Source organism: Ricinus communis, chromosome 6 (assembly GCF_019578655.1).
Source record: "Ricinus communis isolate WT05 ecotype wild-type chromosome 6, ASM1957865v1, whole genome shotgun sequence".
NCBI lineage: Eukaryota > Viridiplantae > Streptophyta > Magnoliopsida > Malpighiales > Euphorbiaceae > Ricinus > Ricinus communis.
The window spans coordinates 20579184-20594525 of record NC_063261.1 but is presented as its reverse complement, the minus strand read 5'-3'; the positions used below and the strand labels follow the sequence as shown (position 1 = coordinate 20594525).

The 15342-nt window shown below is 35.7% G+C and overlaps 3 protein-coding genes across 3 annotated transcripts; all 3 read left to right on the top strand.

Moving 5' to 3' along the window:
• Nucleotides 1-1705: 1705 nt before the first annotated feature.
• LOC8275321 lies at nucleotides 1706-5296 on the top strand. The gene is made up of 7 exons (XM_002518738.4): nucleotides 1706-2409; nucleotides 2781-2838; nucleotides 3068-3148; nucleotides 3325-3360; nucleotides 3490-3729; nucleotides 3818-3959; nucleotides 4381-5296. Exons 1-7 carry the CDS (start codon nucleotides 2234-2236, stop codon nucleotides 4851-4853), a joined length of 1206 nt encoding a protein of 401 aa, XP_002518784.1. The 5' UTR covers nucleotides 1706-2233; the 3' UTR covers nucleotides 4854-5296.
• Nucleotides 5297-7805: 2509 nt separating this feature from the next.
• On the top strand, nucleotides 7806-11800 carry LOC8275319 (B3 domain-containing protein Os01g0234100). Its single transcript, XM_002518736.4, has 7 exons — nucleotides 7806-8092; nucleotides 8173-8262; nucleotides 9307-9338; nucleotides 9446-9608; nucleotides 9695-9901; nucleotides 10632-10716; nucleotides 10793-11800. Exons 1-7 carry the CDS (start codon nucleotides 7991-7993, stop codon nucleotides 11524-11526), a joined length of 1413 nt encoding a protein of 470 aa, XP_002518782.1. The 5' UTR covers nucleotides 7806-7990; the 3' UTR covers nucleotides 11527-11800.
• Nucleotides 11801-12384: 584 nt separating this feature from the next.
• Nucleotides 12385-15232, top strand: LOC8275318 (B3 domain-containing protein At3g19184). The gene is made up of 7 exons (XM_015718880.3): nucleotides 12385-12688; nucleotides 12784-12885; nucleotides 13393-13424; nucleotides 13533-13701; nucleotides 13925-14131; nucleotides 14302-14452; nucleotides 14974-15232. Exons 1-7 carry the CDS (start codon nucleotides 12557-12559, stop codon nucleotides 14982-14984), a joined length of 804 nt encoding a protein of 267 aa, XP_015574366.1. The 5' UTR covers nucleotides 12385-12556; the 3' UTR covers nucleotides 14985-15232.
• The last annotated feature ends 110 nt before the right edge of the window (nucleotides 15233-15342 follow it).

Below are 15342 nucleotides of genomic sequence, written 5' to 3'. Positions count from 1 at the left end.
GTCTCTTGAGCTTTTATTCCTTAATATATTTAATTATCCAATATATATTTTGTTTCACTTATAAACACTCTAATTGTTTTTAATAATTTGAACTTAATTTGAGTGGAAATAATATAATAAATAATATGAAGTAAGTATGAGAATAACATCACCTCTATTCTCTACTCGTAGAATAACATGTCGCCTTTCGTAGTTGGTAGCCAACTTTATAACAACGATAGTTGAGTTTATAATCAAATATTAAATGGTTAATTGTCCTTGTAAAACTGTATGTTCTTGCTATAATAACTTCCAATTTAAATAATAGAAGGAAAAGAAAAAAAATGTGAATGGTAATTCACTTTTACATTAGCACTTGTAAATATTCTTATCCATATTTGTCAGCATCAAGAAAAACTCCTCTGTTTTCTCCTCTTCTAGTTTTAATTGTTTTACTTGCTTTGTATACTTGGATAAAAAGAAAAAGAAAAAAAAAAAAAAGAGAAAAAGAAATGGGTTACATCCATATCTAATTAATAATGGTGAACCCAAGAACAGTATCCCCCCATTCTTTGAGTATGTTTAAATCTTGTGTTATATTCTGATAAGATGCATAAGCCCCACCATCATATGTCCTTTCTGAAGGCCAATTAATTCTTTTTTCTTTAAAAAAATAGAAAACACATTGATTCACTAATTAATAAAAGGCCATCAACTTTAGTTTGCACCAAAGTCCTAGTAGAAAACACAGGTCAAATGAATCTATAAAAAAAAAAGAAAAAAAACAAAGAAGAAGAATAGGACTTAAAAGTACCAAATCAGCCCACATCAGAATTTGCACAAATAAGTAGATCAGATGTCCTTAAATAAAAATATTTTTTTATTTATAATAGACCGATAAATAATTAATATATATTTATTAATTTAAAATAATAATATTTATTATCCTATAAATGAAATATTTTTTTATTTGAAATTGAATTATAGTTGTGCGGACCAATCACCTTTTAGTGTCTGTGGAAGGAAATGCTAGAAGCAAAGCAAAATATAGCAAGAATCAAACGATCACTGGCGGCCTTCTCTAGACTCAAATCCACAACACAACCTTGAGGTCCGAGGGTTCAATTCCATGCATAAATCAATCCATCTGCGCTCTTTAGGTTAATTTTGTTACTTTTCAGCTGTCTACTATACCAAAGTAGAGGGATGATCAGATCTGGTTAACCAAATCATTACTTACGTCTTTTAAGAGTTCGAACCCAAATTACCAAATTTAATTTGTAGAACCAAAACTTTTTAACGGTTAACCAGTTATTAGTTTCTTTTTCTTTTTCAGAAGAAGAAACATCCAAATGTAGCAAGGAGTACTCCACAAACATTGGCGACTCATGCCAGATAGTTGGGCTAGCCTAGGAACACAATACAGCAGGAAACCAACACCTTGGGGTTTATCAAACAGAGACAATCAGTAACTAACGAACCAAATTCAGAAAAGTCTAAAACAGGATGACAGACAGGCAAGCGCACAGAGAGAGCATCGGACATCAGTTTCAAGTTGGAGGGAGAGAACCCAAGACAGAGAGCTTCCTCGAACGCCATTGCCTCAGCTTCCTTGGATGAGAAAGTACCATCAATCACTTTGGTTTTTACCTTGAATAAAACTGCCCTTATAATCTCTAATCACCGTGCCAAATTCGGTAGAGTTAGAGCTGGTAAACGAGGCTGCACCTTGAGGCAAAGGAGCTTTCCATTTCGTAATGCTTGAGGCTTGAGTCCATGCACTGGTTAACCCTAATGGTCCGGAGGTTGCACGCCACAGTTTTTAGAGTTTCGATTGTTCCTTCCAAATACAATGAAAAATCCCCTCCAAAAATAATAATAATCTTAGCAGCTCTTTGCATAAGGGCACATGAGTGATACAAATACATGCCAATAATACGGTGTCGTTTGAAACAATTTAAACAAGTCCCCCGGATTTAAGGGATAAGAAACTTATCTACACACAACAAGAGGATACGCGCGTCGAGAGTGTCAAGGGTCGGACGTGGATAATCTGTTCAACCTAAGATAAAATAATAATAAAATATAAAAATCCAGTAGCGAGCGAGCGAGAGCGATTAGTGGCTTAAGAAGAACAGTAACTAATTGTTATTGTAATTAAATTTTGAAGAAAATCAAGATCCCACTTATTTGTTTCATGTTTGGTTGTTTTGGAATCGGAGACTTCACCAATCTGCAGAAGTGAGCAGAAGAAATGGTAGGCGGCGGCGGAAGTGTTGTGTATTGGGGAAGGAAGAGAGAAGAATTCAAAGGAATCGCAGTGATATTCGGATGGATTTCAACTCCAGAGAATGAATTGAAGAGCTACGTGGATTTGTACTTCTCTCTTGGTTGGAATTCCCTTGTTTCTCATGCCGATTTTCTCACTGCGTATCTCTCTCTCTCTCTCTCTCTCTCTCTCTCTCTCTCTCCTTTTTGTTTCCTTTGCAATTTTTTTTATAAAAAAAAAAAAATCAAAAATCTTATTTATTTATTTATTTGTTTTAGGGTTTATGTAGGAATGAAGTTAAAATTAGCTCCTAGAACACAGAAAAATAATGCAATAAATGGTGGCCTCGAGATCATGCAATTATGAAGATATAAAATTGATGTTCAAGTTTTTATTTGGTTTGTTTTGGGTTGGGGAGGGTGTTGGCGATCGACACCCTTGGATGGTTCATTCTCTTCAGGCCTTTAGTTTTGGTTGCTGGTCTGAAATTTACTGTCTGATGGTTGAACTATGCTTTTTTTCTTTTTTTCAGGTTTTATCCTGATAGGGCCTTGTCAATGGGATATGTTCTTCTCAATCAGCTTGTTCAGGTCAGTTGCATGTATTTTGTGTCAGATATTTAGTTTGCATTCGCGCGTTTTCTGTGTTTATTTTGTGGTTTTCAATTTTGGTCAGGTTTTTATCCTGTATTAGCCAAATTAAGGGCATTCAATTTATTAAACAACTGTGCAGAAGAGTGAGAAGAGAGAACATTTGTCATTTTTGTATATTGTTTACATTGCTTCAAATGGTAAATACGTATTGTTTTCATATATGCAGGAGCTCAGGATTAGACCATGTCCAGTCGTCTTTGTTGCTTTATCTGGTGGTTCTAAAGCTTGCATGTACAAGGTTTTTCAGGTAACTTTACTACAAGAAACTTTAAATAGTTTGTCATGCTTGTTGAAACTAAGATCAACTCAGGCTATTTTCAGTTACTATATTTCTGAGGATAGGTAGGGTTATCACCCACTCTGTTCTTTCCTCTTTTCCCTCCAACTCTGTTAATAGAACTGGTTTTACAATACATAATGCAGATCATTCAACGGACATGTGAAGGTCACATTAATTTGGTATGCAATTTATCCTCTGTAGTTTGTCTAAGTTGTTGTCAGTTAAATGACTTTGCAGCTTCCCATTTTAGGGTCAATCATACTAAACCTGTTCCTAATTGTTGTTCTATTTGCTTTTCTCTTGTGAAGGATGAGAGTCGATTGCTCAGAAATTGTGTTTCTGGGCATATCTATGACTCTAGCCCAGTCGATTTTACAACTGATTTGGGCCTTCAGTTTGCTCTACACCCTGCCATTCAAAAAATGCCTAGGCCATCGAAACTTGTTTCTTGGTTTGCCAAAGGCATTGTGTCTGGTCTAGATGGTTTATATCTTACAAGGTTTGAGTCCCAGCGTGTTGAGTATTGGCAGACTCTGTACTCTTCAGTTGTAAGTTCATATCTTGCCAGGTTTCTGTTATTGTCCTTGTTGCTGGTATTTTAAACCAGTTAATTTGAAATCCTTCTCTCTTATGTAGGAATTCGGGGCTCCGTATCTGATTTTATGCTCAGAGAGTAATCACCTTGCACCTTATAAAAGTATCTGCAAATTTGCTCAACGTCTAGATGATCTTGGGGGAGATGTTAAGCTTGTGAAGTGGAATGTTTCGCTTCATATGGGTTTGTACCAGAGCCTTCTTTTGGCATTTCATTACTATGTTCTGATGTAGCGTAAATACTATTACTGCCTGTACACAGTGGCCAAGCCTTGTTAGAAGAAAGTGGGGCAGCTTTTTTTCCCAACCCACCCCTTATGTTTCCCTTATATAAAATTACTTTGCAAGTTAAAAAGGGCAGATGAAAAATCCAAAGAGTTGAGAATTAAAATATTATTCATTAAAGCCAACTTAGCATGGGAATTAGAATGTCGTCACTTCATATGGTCAATCATTAGGACAATAAAGAAAATTGATCCTCCAGTTGATTATGTTATGAGTTTATTCTCACTGCGATTTGGTTGAAACCATACTTTCCTTTTGACTTCTAAACATTTCATGTACACCTTGTCTTTGGGAACTGATTTCAGCCTATGATATTTCAGGTTATTACAAGCATTGTCCAATTCAATACAGGGCTGCTGTGACCAATTTGCTTGAGAAGGCGGCTTCGGTTTTCGCTCAAAGAATCCAACAACTGGATGGCATACATGATGAGATATCTGAGTTAATCTGCAACCTCCAGAATGCAGCAGATGACTCAAACGAAAGCTTAAGAAGGGTTGCTCTTGGACCAGGTGACCACTTCTTTGTGCCAACGTCAGCAGAAAATCATAATAATAGACAGTCTGAGCCTTTACAAGATGAAAAGAAACAAGTGTCCGTTTATGTACCCACCTCCCCTAGCATCAATGCAAATAGTATTCTTGGGCAAATGCTCTTTGATGTTTGTGTCCCCAAGAATGTTGAAGGTTGGGATATCAGATTTTCAGGTTCTTTGAATGGGCAGCCAATTGGTTCTGCTCATCGCCATTCACCTCTTAATGGAGTAAAATGCATCCGTCGGTCAAGATTATAGTTATATGGTTTAAGCTTGGTCCAACACTTCCGTTCACTTTACACGCACAAACAAAAGCTTAGAGATGACGGTGAGATCTTACTGGACATTTTATGTGACAACTGGGTTTGTGTCGTTGACTAGTTTTTGGGCCATTTCTCTGGCATGAAGTGTACAGGTAGAACAAGAGCATGAGGGCTTGTAAATAGTGAATTACATGTTCAACAGAACTGGCTTTTCATGTAATGTGCTATATTGTTAGTTAACTTGGTTGGTCAGATTAGTCTACTATGCCTGTCAGGAAAGTACAAAGAAATCTCATGACCAATCCCTCTCTTAGAAGTGAGGACTTCTAGTGGCTTGTGATCTGATGATAGGAAGAGGAGCTGTCTGCTTAAATTGTAAATACTATTGTATAATATGTATAAATATATATGTATATCTCTTTCTTTTTATGTAGTTAATATATGTGTTCTAAATCATCTTTCATTTTGTTTGTATTGTTTCAGGATAGGTAATTTTATTAGATTTTGACAACTCAATCATGATATTTTATTAAATTTGGACTATGTGAATAAAATTGCCATTACATTTTCATGCAAAATTTCAGTATTCTTTTGTGGTCATTAAGTATAAACTTTGTACAAATCATTTTGCAATAAGTGATGGATTTGGAGTATGCAACAATCTCTGCGAAATTACAAAGCTCGTTTCATTATATTTTCTCTTGATATTTGTGAATGTATTAAAAGTTCAAAACATCCAAATTGAACGCTGCTCGCTATGGTAAAGAGACGCAAATGTAAATTGACCAAAAACATATGCAAGAACGTACTTATATAATTTATTTAACAAACATTTAATCCTATCAAGTTTCGGTAAACTTGATCTAATCATGCTAGAGTTGTTATCATGCTTTGGTTGGATCTTTGGTTGGTGTCTACGGCGACAGGTTTGAACGCCTATCTCAAGCTTCAAGCTAGCTATAGTTCCATGAATATTTTACGACAGAAAAGAGTCCACATAATCACGTCAGTCAACCCCTCTCCCATTTTATTGAAGAAAACAAAAAAAGAAGAATGACAAAGGTGGTGGTGACTCCAATTTAATTTCTTGAGTACAATGTTTACCACAAGTAGCAAGGTCGAACAAAATGCATTTGTTTCTTTGAAGCTTCTTTCACTCTATTTATGTATATACACAAAACCCATATATGTCTTTCTACATCTCCATATATACATCTCCCATTCATATGTTATGATATCTGTAGTGAGCCAAGAGAAGAAGTAAAAAAGAAAAAGATGTGGGCTGGTCAAGTAGAGACTCAAAGTAGACACACCAGAAGCTGGAGAAGGAAGTAAAGGAGGAGGTTAAACATGAGCATGGCAATCTAGACCTTCATCAACGATATCAACAAAACCTGCTCTCTGCAGGGCCTTCCTTTTCAATGGTTTACTTTCTCCCTCTGTTTGCACTGTGTTTGTGTTTGTATTTTTACCTGAAAGACCCGTGAATCTTGTTAATCATGGGTCGTTGATTGTTCTTCAGTTCTGGAATTGTGCCTATATAACTTGAAATGTAATTATACTAGTTCTCTGTAATCTGTATTTGAAGTATACGCATTAAAGTTCAGATTTTTCTTAACTGATCATTAACCTTACTATGGGTTCTGGTTATTTTGAGTTGGTTTCTGTTTGAGCTTGATTATTCGATTGCAGGGTCTTCCTAAAAGTTTCTGCAATCTGCATTTGCCAAGTCATGATGCCAGAGTCATTTTGGTGAATGACAAAGGAGAACATTATGGGACGTTGTATCCTGCGTAAAGGGCTGCATTGACTGGTGGATGGAGAAGATCAGCTTTTCCATTCAGCACAAGCTACAAAAAGGGGATATGGGTTGGTCTTCCAGTTGATTGAACCCACCAAGTCTAAAGTAATTTCTTTAACCTTGTCAAGTTTTTATTTAATGTTCTCCTATAATCCAAGTTTACCCTTAATTATTAACTTAACCTTGTCAAGTTTTAATCTTTTAAAAATTTCCCCTACTCATCAAACCTTACTGTCCGACTTTAATAGGTCTTCTTGGCCTTATGAATTTAGCGCATATAAGTAACACATTAATTCTGGTATTGTACTTGTGGTATTCTGTTGACAATCCAATGCTGCTCCCTTGTATTATTCAGACATGCTCAAGAAAGGATGCTAAATTCTCAATGCATTATATGTCACTCTAATTCTCTCATTCATCTACTTGTGCCTGTGAGAAGGGTTTCACAGGAAAAGTTCAGAAGGCACCACTAATAAATTCATCCATCGCTCAAGATTATAGATGCAAGGATTAAACTTGGTGGGAAGTTCTGCAAATCATCAGCTCGACATGCATGCATCAGAAGCTTGAAGATCACAAGCATGGTGCAGTCTCTTTGAATTCTGAAGTTATCCACAACTGAGATATGAAGTTGGGGTCTTTCTGATATATTTCCGTATAGGATAGAAACTTGCTGTCAGGCACGAAGCAGTAGTGTACAGGCCATTATGGAATTGAATATGGTTAAATCTCTGTTACATGGATTTGGTTAATAACCTAAGCTTCATTTGTTCTCGACTCCTAAATCAGAAATGGAATCAAATTCCATTCCTTTTAGAGTTCCATACTTCCTTGCATGTTCACATTATTTTTAAAAGAAGAGTTAAAATTGCAATTTATACTTTCACAACATTTTTCATTGATGGAGCAACATTATTTATTCTATCAGATTTTATGTCAACTTTTATATCAAGATTGTAAAAGTTAGATAACAGTTAATGAATAAATCTAGGATATATAAGATTGGAGTAATACTTTTCTTATACTACATTCTTTGAGAAAAGAGGGTTTTGCTATTAGTAGTGAATAATGGTATATGGGCCAATTTTCAAATATTACATTTTATTCAACTTTTTTAGTACTAGCTTATCAAGTATTCTTTAGAAAAAAATAGCCTTCCCTGAGACATTTTTTTTTTAAAAGGAAAAGAAAGAAAAAAAAAATCCTAACATGTAACCCCTGACTCTGCCTTTTTTAAAAGAAAGGAAGAAAACCTGATAGCTAAGTGTAAACTTGCAAGCACAAAAACCCTTTCCTGATACAAATCCTGCCTTAACGTTTACTCAGTCTCAATGGATGCCATAAAAGAACATGAACTAGAAGAAGACCAACCTTCTCCTTCTCCTCCTAAGTCTTCTCGACAATTCACCGTCTATACCTATCCCAAGCACAAGGTCTCTTTCTTTCTTTATTTCTGCATGTTTCTGATTCTGTCTTCTTGATCTTTCTAAATCTTTAATCTTCTCCTGTCCAGACTAAGAAAAGGAAGTCTCATATTATCAAGATTAAGCGGCCCCAGATCCACCAGGACTCTCCAAAACCTAGCTCCCCCTCCACTGAACTTGTAAGAACCCAACTCGTTTCTTTCTTACTTTCTGGAAAGTTCCAATCTTTTTCTTTAATTTGATATTAAACTTCAGTCAGTTCCCTGTCTTGTCTGTTTTTATTATCTAAATGGCTCTCATTCTGAAATGAGGGAAACACAGATGAAAGGGTTTTTCCTTTCTTTGTTTTTTTTGCCCCCTTCATTTCCTATCCTGTTCTTGCTATTTTTTTGATTTCTAGGGTTTTCTTTTTCTTTGTATTTCTTTACTTTGCTTTTCGATCAATTATGTTTTCTAAATGTGTGACTAGGGGTACCCTGTTATAAAGTTTTCTGTACGTTAGAGCTAGCCATAACATTCTTTTTTCACAGCAATTAGCCATCCATTAAAACACTGTTAGCTAATTTTGAACCTGAAACCCTTTCTAATGCTGCCCTAGCTAATTACTAGTAAAGCCAGAGTCTGGCTTAGCTCTAACTCTGCTATTGGATGCCTATACTCCTAATTGGGACAACACTCCCAATCTACTCTAGGTTTAAGTAGCCCTTCTATTAAGTGGCTGTTTTCTTTTCAGTCCCAATTCTTATTTTAGGCTGTTTCCTTTCTAGCAATTTACAATTTTTGATACCTGTAGTCTGCTCTATCATTTCGCTCTAACCCAAGCCCAAAATGAGAGGCTTCTTTGTGAATGATTGTGAGAGTCATGTAGTTGCAACCGTGTTTAACAACTGACTTGAATTTTTTGATGGTAGGCATAATCTGTTATGTCTTTGTGCCTTATCTCAGGATAGCAAAGAAAAGCCCAATTTGATTTTCTATTAATGCAATCTCTGTTGTTTATATGGATGTTCAAAAAACCCCTACTCGTTTGGTGCCTTTGTTTCTGCAAATTTGTTTTTCTTTTCTTAAATAGCTGCTTAGGTGACTATTCTGCATAAATGATCTTTTAGGCCCTTGACTGCTGTAAATTTGTCCTGTTGCTTGATTTGCTGATATCAGATACATATTTGAATAAATTTTTTAAGTGGAATTATTTTTTTTTTTTTTTTGGATTTAATGAGCAGGTCTTGTATAATAATTCGAGCAAGTCTACAAGGTCAGGGATTTTATTTATGTTTTTTGTAACTATTTAGTCAAGCGATAAGAATTCTGAGTCATATTTATCTGCTTTACTGATTCCTCCTCTTTCTTATGCTCTTAAAGCTACAAACAAAAGAGAGTTGTGGTCAATGAGTTCTATGATAATACTGAAACTAAGTCTTCTCCTACGGAGCGGGCCAAAGAGCTTCAAGCAAGTTTAGATTCTTCATTCCCTAGCTTTGCAAAGTGTTTGGTTCGGTCAAATGTAAAAGTTGGATTTTGGATGGTAATATAGAAACTCTGTCCTAAATTTGATAATCAGATGCTTTCTCATTATTTGACAACACTTACAGCTAACTTGTTCAATGACAGCATCTTCCTATGCCATTTTGCAAATTGCATTTGCCAAAGAATGATACAGTAGTTTCTGTGGAAACTGAAAATGGACAAGAATACAAAATAAATTACATTGCAGAAAGGACAGCATTGAGTGGCGGGTGGAAAGCATTCTGTTCTTCAAACCAGTTGCATGAGGGTGATGTTCTCGTTTTCCATTTACTCGAACCTTTAAGATTTAAGGTACCATCTGCTATCAGCATTAGATAACTTTCTATTTTTTTTTTTTTTTTTTCTAAATGCAACTATTTTAAGTCTTTCTTTTAGAAATGAAATGATCAGGAAGAACCGAAGAAGCATTCAACAGTTAGAAAATGGGAGGAAATTCTTAGCATATAGATCCTAGAATGAGGATGCCTTGGAAGCCTTCTCGATAATGGCTTTGGCCCTTAGTAGTTTGTGAGTGCAGAAACAGGAAGGAGGAAAGTTTGATTGATCAAATTGGAAACAAATTTAGAATCACAGAGTGGGTCAATTGGATGAGCAAATTCTGTTGTTCTGTTTGTGCAGTCCTAACAATTCTTTCCTATTTTGCTTTCTTGAGAATCTGGGAAAAAATTCTATTTTGGTCTTACTGAATACGTGAGAGGGCTGAAAGCAGTCACCTTTTTCTGTGTTTGTGCACAGGCATGCACCATACACAAACAATCATATGCAATGCAAGACACTTATGTACAGAGACATTGCTCCATTCTTAGAAATGGAAGCAAGTATTAATCATAATGTGTATACAGACGAAGAACTAGAAATCTAAATTGGGTATTTGGTTGAGATCAAGCTACATTATTTTTCTCCTTTTTTCACGTGCAATTGCAGATTTTTGGTTTCATCTTTCAGATTGTATTGTATTGAGCACTTGGTCGAATATAGAGGTTTTCTACTGCATTAGTCACTTTGAGTATCACTTTTGTAGGTGTACATAGTCAGAGGAACTGTTTCAGCTGAAGCAAATGCAGAGGTTGAAAAAGTGGAAGCTCCTGAAAAACAAACAAGATCTGGTATGTATTCAGAGTGTTTTGCTTTAATATTTGAAAATGACCCTATGAAGTTGCTGAATCTAGTGTCTTCATTCAGTTTGCCTAACAATAAAAGATCAAGCTGAGATAGATGGAAAAAATAATGAAAGGGTCAAGGAGGAGGAAGAAGAGAAAAGCCTGATGGTTTTGGATGAAGGGCATGGAATGGATCAACCTGAAAATGGCACTGAGGGTCATCCTGACTCAAAAGCTTTGGAAGTTATTGCATCTTCAGGATCTGGTTTTGATTTTAAAGATGTAGACAGCATTGAAAGTTTCAGCATTGTCATCAATGGTTTGGCAATAGACTCTGAGATATCTGATCACCAACGAACTAAATACTATGAGCTATGCTGCTCACAAAACTCGTTTCTGCATGAGAATCTTCTCAAGAGTATTAACTATAAATTGGCCACTGAAATAATAATTGGAACTGTTAACATTTCAGAGGCCATTAGAGCTTCCAAGCTTTCCTGCTCCAATGCAGATTTTGCAGTTTGGGACAAGACTTTGAAGGGCTTTGAGCTGCTGGGCATGAATGTAGGGTTCTTGCGTTCTCGTTTGAGCCGGCTAATGACCCTTGCAATGGAATCAGAAGAGGCGGTGGAATCAGAGTCTAGAGAAGTTAGACAAGGACAAGCTCGAGTAAATGAGGAGATGCAAAGTCTTGCATTCAAGCTTTTGGAACTGAAAGAGGCAAGGGACATGCTTGATGCTGAGATAGAGTCTCTTAAGGCGAATGCTGAAAGGCATGAGCACAAGTTTCAGGAAGCTGTCAATGCTCCATGGTAGGAAAATTGTTTTCCGAGGATATCAAAACTTGCAATCATAATTGAACGCAGTGAAGGGCATTATTTCTCATGCGGATACAATATGCTAACGGCAATTTTTTACCAATTTGGGAATGGGAATATTGTAGTGCAATGTCTTAAATTAGCTGTAAACATGTATACTAGCTCGCAAAGGAGATGCTGTAGCCTGTAGGATGTTTCTATTTCTTCCTCTTTGTGAGTCTCTGTAAGAATTTTGATGGAAAGCTATAATTATCTCACTCTGTCATTTGACATATTCTATTTTTCTCTAAACTAATCGGTTGTGCACGAGACATGAATATTTGCAGATTCCTAAAACTTATGAAGTTGGAAGAGGAAAAAGAAATGGTGATGCTAGTTTATAGGGGAGATCCTGAAATTAGCAAGAATGGATTGCACTGGTTGATATATAAGTTTAACCATGATATCAACAAATGTTAAGATCATTTCTTTTTGGGACGAGAGTGTTCGAGTTTAAATTTATTATTATTTTTTATAGCAAATGTAAAAAACAGTGATAAAAATTATTATCTTAGCAAATAACGAGCGTAAAAATGACAATTAAACTGTTCGGTATTTAATGATCATAATTATTTTTATCGTTTTAACATGCAGTGAATGTAAAAAATAAAATACGATTACAATTATTATTTTTAATTTTCTTGTTACTTTAATTTAAAACCATTATTACTTGTTAAATTTATCTCTCAATATCAAGGTAAAACTCTTAATATTCAGAGTTAAAAGGTGATAAACAGCCTTGAGCATTTATTATTTAAAAGAAAAAAGAAACCATAAACCCATAAAAGGTTTGCGTTGGTGACACGAAGCAGAATTTGAAATTCAAAATAAAACATTGACATAGTAAGTGGCGCTCTCACTCACTCCCTATTTTGCCAATTTCGCTACCATTTTTGTGTCCGAAAACGGTGAGAAAGTAACCCAACGGTTATCGTCTTCTTCTTCTTCTTTCACTTTGCTTCTGTCAAACTCTCCAGAACCAACAAGAAATGGTGATATCTAAATCAAAGTATGAAGAAATCAGGCAACAAAGATTGGCAGAGAATAAGAAGAGAATGGAAGAGCTTAACTTGAAAAAGCTTTCTGATGGTCTCCGTACACCCAGTCCTAGGAAATCTCCAGTAAATTCTACATCATTTTTCTCGTACCTTTTCTTTGTTTGGGTTTGTTTTTTATTTGGAGATTAATCTCAAGTGTTGTATGATATACTACCCAGATGAAGCATGCGAAACCACGGGTTCCTCGGTTACCGGCAGAGTTAGTAACAGTCAGAAGGTCTTCTCGTTTTTCAGACAAGCCCCCTGTTAGCTATAAGGAAGTGGGTTTCTCTCTCTGTCTGCGCATCATTTGTTTATGGATAATTGTTATTATGACTACTAATTGGAAGCTGACTGAAAATGATCCTCCTTCATGAATAATAGGTTCTTATTTGTTTTTGTTTTTTTTTTTTCTCTCTTTCTTTTTGGCTTGTTATTTGTCAATTAACTCTTTTGCTGTCTCTTAAAACTGGGTAGACCTTTTGTATTCTATACAAAAGGTAAACGCTGAATGACAATCTTCAAACTCCAGCTACATTTGATCCTTAAATATGTTGTTGTATGATTATTCTACTTAGGATTTTCAACGTTTGTTTTAGTTACAGATTGGTTGTAGACAATGTTGCATGTTCATTTATGATGTTCTTAAACAAGTCCTTGCTAACGTAGTCTCATGCATATAAAAAAGGAACATTTTTATCATAACAGTTCCGATTCCGACCTTTCCAACTTTCAGTGGGTTCTGTCACATCATGAATTGATTGTCTAAGGATTTTTGTTTCTGGCAGATGGCACTTGAATCTATGGAGAGACCAAGAAGGTTTGGCATTGATCCTATTTCTGAAAACTTTGAAGTATTTTTCATTTAATTGGCAACTTGTAGAAGGGTTGTGTATCTTATACATCCTGCCTTGAGATTCACTTGCAGGAGCTACAGTTACCAAAGAAGAGATCTGCTCAATAGAATTTATGCATCCGACGAAGTCAGGGCATATGCAATTGATAGAGCAGAAAAACTGCAGTCAGATCTAGAATCTGATTTTCCAAGTTTTGTCAAACCCATGCTTCAGTCGCATGTAACTGGAGGATTTTGGCTGGTAAGTTAATCACTTGCCTAATTAGTAGCTGCAAAAAGTTATCTTTCTTTATAACACTATCTTGGAGCTGATGAGATGGTTTTTCACCTTTGATCAGTTTCCTGATTAGCATCACTAGACTTCTCTATTCAAGAAATAAAAGGAGCGGCTTTTTATTTATTTTATTTATTTTTTGGCTTGTTGGGGTTCTAATCATTAATTTTCTTGTGAAAATCTTTCACAGGGACTGCCAGTTCAATTCTGCAAGGATCACCTTCCTTCTCGTGATGAATATATCACTTTGGTGGATGAGAATGGAGATGCATCTGAAACCAAATACCTTGTTCAAAAAAATGGTCTTAGTGGTGGATGGAGAGGGTTTGCCATTGACCATCAACTAGTTGATGGAGATGCACTAGTCTTCCAGCTAGTTAGCCCTAAAGAATTCAAGGTGATTCTCCAACTATTAAACTTATGCTTGATGTGTTTACTCACAAGGCCATTTATCTTTCATCAATGTACAAATCTTCATGCTTTCTCTGCTATATGCTTATGTTGGTTGAATGACCAACTGTACACATTGTGTTTATCAATCTCCATTAACAACTATAATTTTCTCAGGTGTTCATTATAAGGGCAAACGAAGACGAAGAGAAGGAAAATGACCAAGAAGACAACGAAGAAAAGGAAAATGACAAAGAAGAGAATGCAGATGATCTGAAGAATATAGATGCCACACCCTTAGATAATATAGCCAAGCGAACAAGAGCAAGTAATTGCTTGTAGCCCTCCAAGTCCTCTAGGAATTGGTTTGCATAATAATAGATTTGATACATATCTATCCATTTAATTAGAACATTTTGAAATGCTTTTCACATCTACACAGGAGTTTACATATTCTTTTGGACAGATAAATATGCATATTTGATGCTAATCAGGGTGCACTTAACATTCCATTTTTATTAGCATAAAGAGGTTTGAAAAACACACATGCTGTTGAGACATGTGGGGACTTGGAAAAATACTTTTCTTGCCTGTGGACCATTTGGATTATGCTATGATTTGTGATGTCTTGTATCAGTGTCTAGCTGAATAATTGCACTATGCATGACTTGTATCCTGGCTTACAGTAGAGAGACTTTCAGTATGCAGCTGACTGAAGCTTTAGGCTTCTTTTTCTCATTTGCCTGTCATATAGACACTGATATTTTGATAGATCAAAAGTTACACAAGCTGAGATTTGGTTCAAGTGAGTAATTGCTTTTTTCTGACTTGCGTTATTGCTTTTGGCAGGCAGGAAATGAGTATCTTTGAGGGCAAGTTTATAAGCTGTTGGAGCATAGAAGCTATGGTGGATAGCCGAATCTTATGTTTTGGCCTTGTAACATATTAGGCATCTCGTTGTAAAGAGGAATCAAGTTCCTTTTCATTTTGAAGCACAATAACTATTGGTGGACAAACCAAATAGAATTGTTCAACATAACATTCAATTTTCTTAATGGTGGTTTAATGTCAAGTTGATTACTGCCTTCACAGGCATTTGCCCCTGCAAGCATTACAGTGCCATCAGCTGCATCAGAATTAAGAATATATAAATATAAATATGTTTATTTATCTCACTAATCTTAGCCAATAATGAGTGATATATGTTATTAATGATAG